At 34.3% G+C, this 12,837-nt stretch overlaps 1 protein-coding gene across 4 annotated transcripts in view; it reads right to left on the bottom strand.

Moving 5' to 3' along the window:
* The window catches only part of LOC129756499 (regulator of gene activity), a 48,782-nt gene that overhangs the window by 10,820 nt on the left and 25,125 nt on the right, over positions 1 to 12,837 (bottom strand). For 2 of the 4 annotated variants that reach the window (XM_055753399.1, XM_055753401.1), the window contains exon 2: positions 857 to 1,085. In XM_055753399.1, the coding sequence (XP_055609374.1) occupies positions 857 to 1,085 (229 nt within the window). The remainder of the gene's footprint in view (positions 1 to 856; positions 1,086 to 12,837) is intronic. The other 2 variants (XM_055753400.1, XM_055753402.1) reach the window with 1 other exon arrangement.

The following is a 12,837-nucleotide window of genomic DNA, read 5'->3' as shown; positions in this document are numbered from 1 at the left end:
GTTTTTTAGACCATTTTTTTGAACTTTTTGTGACCATTTCATTAAAAAAAAATTTTAAAAAATATTTCTTGTCTTCATGATGTAGGCATTAACTTCAGCTTTCATATGCATAAGGCAAATATTTTTTTGAACGTGTAACATATGAACTACAGCAGTTTTCGTGAGGCATGTTTTTTCAGATTTTTTTTTCTTTCATGCTGAATAACGAGAAAACTTGTAGCTTTAGCTGTATATAATGTTCTAAACATATTTTACTGACATTACAAGGTTTCTATTGATATAAGTTTTATATGAAGGTCATAATAATTTAAACGACTTAAATAGATTTTACTTTTGTGGTGTCAAAATGACACCAAAAGTCGGAAAAGGGAGTTTTTTTGTCCAGGCTTCCAGGGTTCATCCATAAAAAAGTAAAGATGCAATATTGAAGAGCTTTTGAATTCATTTAGGGTCCCCGAAGAAATTTTTGTATTTTGAAGCTTCTGAAAAAAGTTACAAGCCTTCAAACTCGCAATGGTGTCAAAATGACACCCTAATGCGGATGAGGGTTAAATAAACGATTTCACCGATTTACACGCGTTTTCCCTTGACCAAATTTTGACCGTATCACCCTTTAAAAAGGCCCTTATAATGAGAGAGATGAGGTGCCCAAATCGTGAATTTTAAGTTAAGTACATATACTAATCGATTCTTCATATCTCAATCTACATCTGCTGCAAAACTCTTCCCCCTTACTTCCCCCTACTCTATGTTAAAATTAACCTTAAAAATAGACACACTACTACGGTCACCTTATGACTAGAATGACAACTTAGGTAATAAAAAGGAAAAAACAAGATCTTGGGTTGTAACTTACACTTACCGTAGGGTTTACTCCCGGGCGGCTGGAGAGCGTTCGACTGCGGTAGTGACTGGTCGCCCTGGCCGCCCCGCGCGTTCGTGAGCGATGGAAACTCGGACAGGTCGAGCAGCGGGGGCGTTCCCGTCTCCGCCGATCCGTTGTCGAACACCGAATGGAAATTGTTGATGCTATTCCCGCTCTGAGATCCATATACTCGTGACTGCATGAACGAGACCATGTTAGACTGTAGCCGGCGAGGGAAGAGAAGGAGAAAGAGACAAAAATTAGGAAATTTCACTTGATAATACATATTTGAGAATTTAAAGAAATTTACGATTCCTTCTATTTTAGATAACACGCATAGAACCAAAATTGGAACTGTTTCCTTAGATTTTTTTTGTGGTAATATTAGTTGTTGATATGTTGATATTAGTTATCAACAGTGTAAATGAATTCTTATCACAAAATTCCACCATCATCAAAATTGAGACGAACAAAAGTGAGTAAGCGCAGAAGAATAAAGCGATAAATTCATGAAAATTCTAAAGGAAAACACAAAAACTATCAAATCAAGTAGTATACCCAAGATATCCTATTAAGTTTTAAGTAAGGTTTCTGTAAACTGTAGAAGGATTACATCTGAGGTCTCCTTTAATCTTTTTTAGTTCCCTATTGATCCTGAGATTTTTTATTGAAATATTTTACGGATTCGGAATGGTCCATGGAGTTGGAATTGGAAGATAGAAACGTATTTCGAGGCGTTTAGGGTAAGGTTGCCAGAATTTTTTCAGCACGTACCCGGGCCGGACAATCCGGGCTATTTTTATCTAAAAACCTGGCAAAATCCGGGTATTAGATTCCTAAATGTCGATAAAAAATCCGGGCAATATCCGGGCAAAATTGGTCCAAATCCAGAAATTACTCAACGCAAATCCAGGAAAAAAAACATGAAATTTTTTTTCCATCAGCAGTTTTTAAATCGTTTTTTACGCTTTCAAAAAAACTTCTCATGGTTATGTTTATTGAACTTGTTCAAAAAATTTCGTTTTTGACGCATAAATAAAAATTTTCACAATACTATTTGTATTTTTTTTTTTTTTTGTTTATTTTGGCAAAAAAAAAAAATGTGAAAAAGACCGGGCAAAATCCAGGCATTTTTAACTGAAAGCCGGGCAACCGGGCCGGGTCGGGTTTTTGTCAAATTTTGTGTCAAATATCCGGGCAAACCCGGATAAAACCGGGCAATCTGGCAACCTTGGTTTAGGGATATTTTACAGTAGTTACTCTGGTACAAAATGAGCAATTTCTGGGGTTTTAACCTTTACTATATGGATGTTATGACTGGGAATTACCTGCTTTTATGTTTTTCTCGAAGACTAAAAACTAGAGATGTGCCAAATAGTGGTATTCGGCGAACGGCCGAATGCTTCTATTTCTATTTCTACTTCTTCTATTTCTGCCAGCTTAATGGCCCTCATGTTTTTAAGTTGATTATTCCCAACCAGATGTATCAGATTTTTTTTAAGTAGAGGTCTATTTGATTTTCAAAATGTCACAATTAGCTGAACGGACATCAGATGACTTGTCGCTTCTAGGACATTTATCAAAAAAGAGATTGAGTTCCAGTTAAATCTGGAACAAAGCATGTCAAAACAGGTGCCAAGCTTTTTGAAGTGGCTTTCTTTATATCGAATTAGATGAATTTTTTGTTAGATGTCATCAAAATAGTTGCCAAAAAAAACGATGATTTTTAACTTTAAGCATAGAATACTTTCCAAGACACGTATCCACACGGCCGGGTCTGAACAATTTTTTGAAAAACTTATAAAAAAGAAAAATCTTAACAGAAACTAAGCATTATTCTCAAGCATGCAAGAGGAAAATAAAATAAAATAGCATAGCATAGGGTGACTATTCACATATTGCATTAGGTCTGATACACGAGGTACAACTAATGATTAATCCCAACACAAGATGCCAAAACAAGTATCTGGATTCAATATTTGTTTAAAGTGGTGGTATTGAGTATTATTAGTGTGGTGATACACAATGCACAACGTGGCAAATCAATGTAATCATAGAAGGGATGGTCTGAAACAGCTAACTAAACTATTCAGGTGCAGAGAACTCATACGACCCTAAATACAATGGATGCTGTTTTAAGACAGGAAAGGGAAGGGTTTTTATGTTTACTGGAAATCCTACTTGGCAGATAGGATTGATGAAAAATAGTGATATGATTTATAAAAATTACAAAAATAAACGAATAAATACAAAAACAATGGAACGAGCTCACCAATTTTGTGTTGTACCCAGCTGAGTTCATGGGGCTCTTTTTGGGATGTGGATCAAACTGGCCAAATTTTGAAAACTAACATCCTGACGACTGATCAAGCCTACGTATCATACAACATCATTCCAGCAGCAAATGACAATTAATAGCAAGCCGATTTTATTCTATCCTATCTATGATTTCAATTGCCTTTAATAACTCGCAAGAAGTAACTAAGAATCCACGATTCCATTATATATTTTGAGCGCAACCAGTTTGCGAACAAATTTCAAACCGCGAAAAAACCAGATCTTGAAACTTGGTCAGTAAACAGGAAGGAAAAATAAATTTGGAAAAATCACGACGCAAAACACGACCGCGGAGAAATATGCGACCGCACTCGAGCAAGGCCAACTTTGTTCTTCACAAGAGGAAAATAAAATAAAATTACTTGAAATTTGAAGTTTTCATCGAATTATAACAGCAGTGTTCAAATCGTATCCATCGAATAAAATTATTTTAAAAATCGTTGTGTAATACAAAATTTAAAAAAAAATTAAACAGACATTTGATTTTTTTTAAATTTGATTAAGCAAAAAATTTCAATAAACCCCAGAAAGTTTAAAAAATATGTGGCCATCCCGATCAGATTTAATTTTTCTCGAATTATTTATTTTCTTTATTGGCAAGCTTGGCTATATCAAGAAAATTTGGAATATACAATAATCAAAGCTATCTACAGTGGAAAACAAACAGAAACAGCTAAAATGTTTTACTGAAACCATAAGTTTTTGATGATTTTGAAGCTTTCTCAACACAGCAAAAAAAAAAAATGTAACGATGGACGATGTAATTCTAGCAGATGTTAGCCTTGTGATGTAATAATTTGAATTTATGTTGTTATACTACTCAATTGTTTTGTTATTACATCAAAACGATGTACACAATTTAAACATGTCTGTTAGTGTAATATTACATCATTGTATGTAATAACATCGAAGCAACTCATATCTGCAAACAGAAAAATTTTCATATCAAAAACGTCGGAAGGGTTTTAGAGGCTCTGAGGCAACCGATTATCTGGTAAAATATATCAAAATGTTTATAATTTGTAAGCAAATCCGTTGGTATGTGTTAATATTCATTATCCTTTGTTTTTAGGACATTTAGTCTGAAGAAATAATGTACGAGGAATGTGAGAAGAAATAAATAAATGGATGGAAAGTAAGTTTTTAGATTATGTTTTCTTCTGCTATCAGGAGCTTAAATTATATTGAAACCTTTTTAGGCTCGAAACTACAACCCGTATCTCCCTTCATGTCCTGCATGCCTATTTGAGGTGTTAAATCAAGATCCAGAGTTGAGAAAACCGAGCCGAGTCTACAGGATGCATAGTTTCAACGATAAACTACATAACCGGAATCTGTTGCAGAAAAACAAGTCTAACATTCGGTTTGCTTGTGGCTTATCGAACAGACCAAACAAATATAGAAAACCTCTGAATGATTAGATATTAGACGTGATTATGAACGCTGGTGGCTAATTTGGTGAAATCAGTCGAAACTCCAAAATTCTCATTACTTCTATCTAGGCTAGTAACATCCATTAATCAAATGCAGCTAAGCAGTTATTTTAAAAAGTGTTTCGCTTTAATAAATTTCAATGTGAATAAGTTATGTTTGTAGTTCAATAGAATATTTACTCCTCAGAAAATTTCTCAGTTAATTTTGAATATAAAATCCTTCAGAGTATCGTTTATGACCACACTGACCAAATGTGATTTTTAATCATTGAGTCGTTACTGCTCCCTCAATTTGATGATTTGAAAGCAAAGAGTTCGACAAACCTCTAAAAATTGCAAACTTGCACATAATTCATAAAGTACAACGACAAGTTCTAAAAATAATATCTTCCTTTGTATCGCATCGAAATTTTTACATCGTTTTTATGCTCTACGTATCTGTGTTTGTCTACTACGATACATTTTTAAGTGTAATTTTTTTACATCTTATCGGTGTAATTTTTTAAATCAAAACGATTTAATATTAGGTAGCATTTGCGACTCAAGTTATGTGCACGTTTTTGATGTAATATCGCAACACTTTTTTTGCTGTGAACTTTACTTTTTGATGTCTTGTAAATTATTCAATATAAGTTAAAAATTTGACAATTCTTTTTCGTATAAATTTAAAAAAATAAATATTCGGCCTATTCGGCCGAATACCTAGCTCAACTATTCGGTGAGCCGAATATTCGGTACATCTCTATTGGAAAAAGAGATAATAGATATATGCAAAATAAATACAATATTGTTCCTTTTATAAAGGGTGAAATTAAAGAGCATTATACTCTCTTTAACACTGTAAAGCACACTTAGTCGTGGCTCATCAGAAACAGAGATGCTATCAAATTCAACAGTGCACATTCAAAAGAGCATTCGAATGTGGACAATTTCGAGATTCGTACCCAATATCCCACTAAACATGATTTTGTGCAGTCTAAGGTTTGATATATGATCTTTAGGGTGGCAGCCAAATGGGTCATATCGAATTTCCAAAACCGACTGTATCGTAAATTATAAATACACTTCCTTTCTTAAATAAAAGAAAGAATGTCTTCCTTTCTTAAATAAAAGAAAGAATTTTTTTTAAACATTTTATTCTCAAAAATACTGCAAAATAGTGTTTTCTTTTAATTTATAACTCATTGAGAATTAGTTTTTATGGAGTAGGCGAGTTCTCTTACATTACTCTTAACGCTGGTCTGCTTTTTCCAACCTTTTTAATAACTTTAGGCCAAACTTTCTTGAATTTTCTAACACTGTCCGCTGGTTTCATGTATTTCCTCAGATATACCTTCGTCAAAGCGGAAAAAGATTGGATGAATTTCTGTAGGGGAGAATGAGGATACTTGATCCCTGGGGATACTTGATTCCTTAGCTATATCTCGAAACTGGAATGTCTTACAAAGATCAAATGTTCTAGAAAAATGTGCCAAAATGAGCAAAATAACAATACTTGTAGTTTAAAGAATTTTTACAAAATAATTGTTTGAGTAATTGAACTTTGTTTGAAAAATTTCACAAAACGTATCTTGAAGATCTTTTTTCATCATTTTAAAATGTTCCTTACATGGGAAAATTATGAAAAAAATATTTGTTCCAATGTATCAATCGTTCGAGCGTATAATGAACTTCAGAATGCCATATTTTCAAAGCAATGGAAAACTCTCAACTTTTTTCAGAAAAAGTTTTCTAAAATGTTGATTATGGGTACAATTGATCCCCTAGAGTTGGGTACAATTGATCCCCCCTTCCAAATGACATATTCTTCTTCTGAATTGATCGTTATGATTGCTGATTACGAAATTACTAATATTTATCCAAAAACTAATATTTATCAAACAATTGTCTGAAGAAAAGAGCAAAAATAATTATTTTTTCTTTAATTATTAAAAATAGCGCCTTCAAGTATGCAATGTTATTAGCGTTGAGACAAAGTTATAGAATTTTCTTCTTATGTCTGCTATAAATTGTGAAATGAGAACAAACATGACCAAAATAGTCAATTAACATTCTATCTTGGGGTTTTGTTTGATTTTTATACAAGGATTAGGGCCTCCTGAATAAAAGATCAAGTCTCCTTCAATAGGGGATCAAGTCTCCCCTAACTTCAGAAAAATTGCATTTTTTTTACTCCCACGAAAATGCTTCTAGTTCATCAGCGGGTTCAAGTATCGTTCTTATTTTTGGAGCATAGAAACTGGAAGTTACAAGCTGACAGAAAATGTCAAAGACGGCGAGTCGCTACATTTTTCCAAAAAGATATGGTGAAAATAAGAAAAGGGGATCAAGTATCCCCACTCTCCCCTACAGTTTGGTGGGTTCATGCTTTTCGGTAGACATGTGACCTTGTTGACTTCATACCCTTTAATACAGGCATGTCAAACTGGGGGTTCGCGGGCCGTATGCGGCCCGCAGCCTTGGTCAATGCGGCCCGCGTAGCCCCGTCTTATATTATCACAAAATTCCCTACTTCACAGAAGTACGTTGGCTTTCCTGCCACAAAATATTAGAAAGTTTTTTTTTGCTACGAGAGGAAATAATATTATTTTTGGAAATGAAAGATTTTTAATGCGGCCCGCACACTTAAACGAGTTTGACATGCCTGCTTTAATACATCTTTAGAGTGGTGGGGTGGCAGGCAAACGAGATCTGCCCAAAAGATTGTAGGATTGTTATGATGTTTGATTTGAACTTTTTTGTGTTTATGAACGGACGAGACCTTTTACCGCATTCACATATGGCTTGAAAAATTCTTTCTCCGGTAAAGTATCAAATTTTTGACCAGGCAGGGTCTGAAATCCAAATCTTTCTTTATCACGAATAACATTAGTCGATGAGGCACCTAGTTTCTTAGCAACATCCCGTACTGATGCCGAAGGATGCCTTTTTGTAGTATTCCTTGATTTTTTTGTCCATTGTAGGGTAAGCAGGGCCAGGTTTCTTACCGCGTTTCGGGGAATCTGAGGAAGCATACAGCTCTCTACTGTACTTTTCCAACGCGGTTTGACACTTACACCTTCTTCCTTAACTAGTTTTCTGATTGAAAGACCCCAAAGTGCCCCATTTGTGCACAATCCGTTTCCTTTGTTCGGGAGTAAGACAACCCATTTCCCGATTTCTTGGCAAAAAAAACGACGAAGATTGGCCCAAAAAACTGACTCGGAAAAATCAAAATTTTAATTTTAATTTTGAGGTTAGTCATTTGATCTGCATGAAAAATGCATTAATTGAAATTTTTTTTCGGGGACATAGTCTGTTTTAAAAAAAATAAAAAAAAGTCCCAGAAAGTCGATTTTTCATCAAAAAAAAAGTTCTATGAAATCATACATGGATGGATCGGAGCACGTGACCGGTCCGATCGGGATACGAAACAGTAGAGAATAAAACGGTGCGGGACAAATGGTCTTGTACGACAAGAAGTTTTCTCATAACACGCACTTGGCTCATTTTCAACACCTTTCATGCTTCCTAGTCTAATCTTTCCGTCAATAATTTTCATTACTTTCATTTGATATTCTTCCTGTTGGAAATTATACTTCACCGAAATACCATACCATTATTCAATTAAAAATCAAAAATCAGCGGTGATAATCTGTTGACAGAAAAATACTGTTCTTGAAAAAAAAAATTATGATAAAAAGTGAGGAGGTTTATGTCTTTGGAAGAATGGTCTTGAATTTAAACCAACTCCCAGGGCTTTTCCTTGCTTTATTAAAAAAAAAAACACGCGTTAAACAAATTGTTGACAGTCGCCATGGAATAATTATCTAGTCGTTTCACTCGCTAAAAAAGAACGGAATCCATTACCGACCATTGCCCTGAAGTTTCAAACACTTTAATGCTGACGTGAATAATTTTCCCAACAATTTTCTATTCAGGATAGTAAAGAAACATACTTCTTAAAGCAGATTCCTAATTGACCCTAATCCGATCTTAGGTGTCAAGTCAATATGATTGTATTGGAATTTTGGCGGCTTGTAACTTATTCGGGTGCATTCAAATTATACAATTTCTGCGGGGACCCTCAATGAATTCTTGAAATCTTTAATTTTGCACGTTTTTCATGGTGCATGTTTTTCAGACAATATTCAAGTACGGTTTTAACACCACTTTTCTACATTTTTTTGTGGGAAATGGACATATTTTTCAAAAAATCATCAATTTAAAGGCCTCAGAAATCCTTGATCCATGTGCTTTTCGACCTAAAAAAAATTATTGGCAATTAGGTGTAGGAGTTAACACCATTCTAGATAGATTTTTTGAGATAAAATAACCCCGTCTAAAGGCTTGGTTGGGAAACAACAACGGCAATCCGAACAATATGCACAATTTTCACTTTTCTTACAAGTTGAAATATCTCATTTTTGTGGGAAAATTTTAACAAAAAAATATATAAAAATTAAACTATGAGTCAGTCTTAATATGTTAAAAAAATTAAGGAAAAAATGGTTGGAGTATGTGAAAACTGTATACAGACCCCGTTCGTTTTTGGCAACATGTCCGAACATTTTGTGTTGCCAATATCGAATGTTGCCAAAACCAAACGGTTCTTTCTAAAAATTTAACTATGATAACTATTTTTAATATCATCAACGTTATTTTTAGGTAATTTCCGACCATTTTTAGTCTTTTAAATTAATTTTCTCATATGTTTTATGCATTTTGCACTATTCTCGTTTGTTTATAATTTTGTTGTTTTTTTTTTGTCATATTTGCCGTTTTTGTCATTCTTTATCATTTTTTAGTTTAATTTTATCATTTTAAGTCTTTTCTTTATATTTGATTTTTATTTTTGTTTAATTTTTCATCATATTGTAATTTTTGAATAAGTAGGGGAGAGTGGGGTATCGTGGGCCATGGGGAAACGTGGGTCACTTTTAATATCTCAGATGTGTGTTGAGATAAAATTCTCAAACCAACTGTCATCGTCGTCGCTTTGCGTGAGCATATGTTCCTATATGTTTTTGACTGAAATACGCATCACATGGTTCTTTTATTTATCAATCTAAAAAAAGTTAGAAAAAATTACTTACATAATTAAAAAAACACCCGCTAATTTCATCGATGGGGAACCTAAAGTGCATAATAAAAATATGTTCATACGGTTATGATCTTAGTTTTGTCATGATCTTTCACGTGGAAAAGGAATTTTTGATGAAACATCGATAAGTCACACAAACGCAACCAATTTACAAATCATAGCTTGTGGGGAATCGTGGGCCACACATCTTAAATCACCTATATTTTTATGTTTTTAAACACATTCAGAACTTAAAATACGTTTTACCTATCTGTAAGGTTTTCTTATGCCAAATGAAGAGTTATGAAAAATATTTTGTCCATCCTATATAAGAAATTTTGCCAAAACGTTCGCGAGCCAGGTTTTGGAGTCTATGCGATCATACACAGCTCTCTTTTTTATTTCATCATCTGAAATTGCTTTAAAATAACGAAATGAATTGGGAAATCCAAAATCCAAAAAATATTGCTTTTTTTTAAACAGTCAGAATTTTGGGAAAATAACTTATTAAAATTTTAAAAAAAATACCTTATGATACCTTTAAAATGTAGAAAACCATACAATTTTTTATTTCCATTTTACCTTTTAAAATGAAGAAGTTATGGAACAACGAAAAAAAGTGGCCCATGATTCCCCACTCTCCCATACTTTAAAAAAAATAACTTTTTTTGTCGCATTTTTGGTATTTGTCTAAATAATATTGGTCCTATTGTAGCGAAAACTAAAAGGTAATGATCTTTCTAAAAACCGTTCTAAATTTCAATTTTTTTTTCTCGTTTATAAAGTTATTTGTAAAACAAAAGTCATTATTATTAAAGTTAGCTTCTGGGAATTTTTCAGCGGAAAAAATTGTTTGGGTTCTAGAGAGTTATATTGAAAAATAGAGCATTTTTACTGTTTTGGGGTCTGGCTGAACCTACCACCCCCGAAAAATCACCGAAATCTTACAAAAAAGTATGCAAGACGTGGTCAGTCAATTATCAAGGCCTGTAAAGGTCTTTTCCAATTATGGTTTTTTTATCATTTTTTTTTTTAAATAATCCATTCAGTGATCTTGAAATCACCAGCTTTCCAACGAACTCATAGGATTCCGAAAAGTTTCTGAGAAACTGACAATATAGGCATTTTAAGATTTATAGTTGGTTTTTATTTGTCTTATGTTATCAATCTTATGTCACACCTTTCCGGAAATCGTGGAAAAAAATTAACAATTTTGCACTAAACTGACTAATGTCACTTATAAAGTCTGTTTTACGCTAAGATAAGAGAGCTAAAGGCTAAATATTTTTATTATGTTTTGTGTTCAATTTTTTTTTGATCAGAACCGTTTCAACAAATTTCGGCTCTACAAACCGGAAAGAAGCATCAGTTTCTAGTTTTCGCAGGTAAGCCTGTTTCTCAAAATTGTTTATGTGAAAACTGATAACGTTTTTAATGAAAATCAGACTCTACAATCGATAGCTTGTTTTCAGAAAGATGTTACCGTACATTGCACAATTTTCATTCAGAATTAGAATTGTTTGAAAACCAAGAATTCAAATCAAAAGCCACCCACCAAATTCATTAAAAAAGAAACAATACATCACTCTGTATCAGATGCGTTGAACAATAAAAAAAAAATCATATCTTGTTTCACAAATAAAGGAATGAGTAACACCCATGATGAATAAACTGCCAAACAAGACCTATTTCAAAATATGCCCCAACTTCTGAGTAAGCTTGATGCTTTGAACATATATGATCCTATAATTTGTTTAACTGGATTGAATTCCCTAATTTTGCGTTATAAAGACGCCATGAGGCGCCAAACCAACTCATCCGACTCATGGAAATAAAACCTAAGTCAATAGCTTTACCAAAAAAAAACTGCGCATTTTAATCGCGTCAACATGTGGACGACGCTGGCCGTCGATATGTTTTATTGCGTAGTGCGACGAAATCGCACCAGGAAACACACAGGATGGGATTGTGAGTCAACTCGCCGTCGACCTGAAGCAAATGAGGGGAAGCCTATATCTTCTGTAAACTGCCGCCATACTTAGATGGGGAACACACCTTCGTTCGCATCCGTTGGGTAACAAAAACTTACGCAGCGCCACCCACCCAATCTCACTCACTCACTCATCCGCTAATGATATAATTCATGAATGGTGCCGCGCGGAAGGGTTAATGCTTATTTTAGTACCGGTTGAACCCAACTATACTGTATGGACGGGGTAATGATAGGTCACTCTACTATCTGCATTAGGCCCAACAATCACCGCCCCGCAGAATAACAACAAATCAAGTCAAGTCAAGACAGTAAGAAAAAAATGCCGAGATTTACACACCATCACCCTAACCACACTTCTATCGAATAGTATCATTGGACACGTCTATCGATGATGCGAAGGAATTACTTAGGCATGTTATTGCTAAATCCGATCACGTTTGCGATATTTTTTTTCTTCTCTGTTGGTCTTTCATTCAACAATTTCACACCGAGAAGGAGCTTCTTCGAGATGATGGTGGTTGTTGGGTTGACCGTACCATTTTGTAATCGGGGAGACGACGAAAATTGATATTCACACGATGATGGACGACGGATGTTTAGTATTTTGGTTGAAGTTCATATTAATATTCCTTTTTGTTTTCCTGTCGACGTCCTCTCGGTTCGTATTTTATAATCTCGATGCACTTCAGCAAACTGTAGTGAGCTTTAATCGGATTCAAACCAAGAACTACGCGAATTTCGAGCAAACCGTACCGACCAAATACAAGAAATTGAACGAGGAAGATGAGATAACACACTGATGACGGACTCTGGTCTGGTTTGGGTTAACCGATCTCATAATGTTTACATTCGTCGTTTCGATGTCGATGTCGTCGTCGTCGTCGTCTTCGTTGTCGGTATTTTCATTGCGAATATTCTGTCGATGTGGTTGTTAGGAATTTTTCGGCGAACCCGAAATGCCGCCTAGGGATGACAGATGCGAATTTGAATAGGTCATGATTTATTTTTAAGTTCACGTTGAAACTACTTCATACCTTTTTTTTTTTGCTAGATGCACATTACGATGACTATAACACGCTCAAGAGCGAAGTTTAAACAATTTGAAGAAGATTTTTTTTTAAAGACACTCAATGCCCTTTTCTATTTA

This window comes from Uranotaenia lowii, chromosome 3 (genome assembly GCF_029784155.1).
Source record: "Uranotaenia lowii strain MFRU-FL chromosome 3, ASM2978415v1, whole genome shotgun sequence".
In the NCBI taxonomy this organism is placed as follows: Eukaryota; Metazoa; Arthropoda; class Insecta; order Diptera; family Culicidae; genus Uranotaenia; species Uranotaenia lowii.
This window is presented reverse-complemented; position numbering and strand designations above follow the sequence as displayed.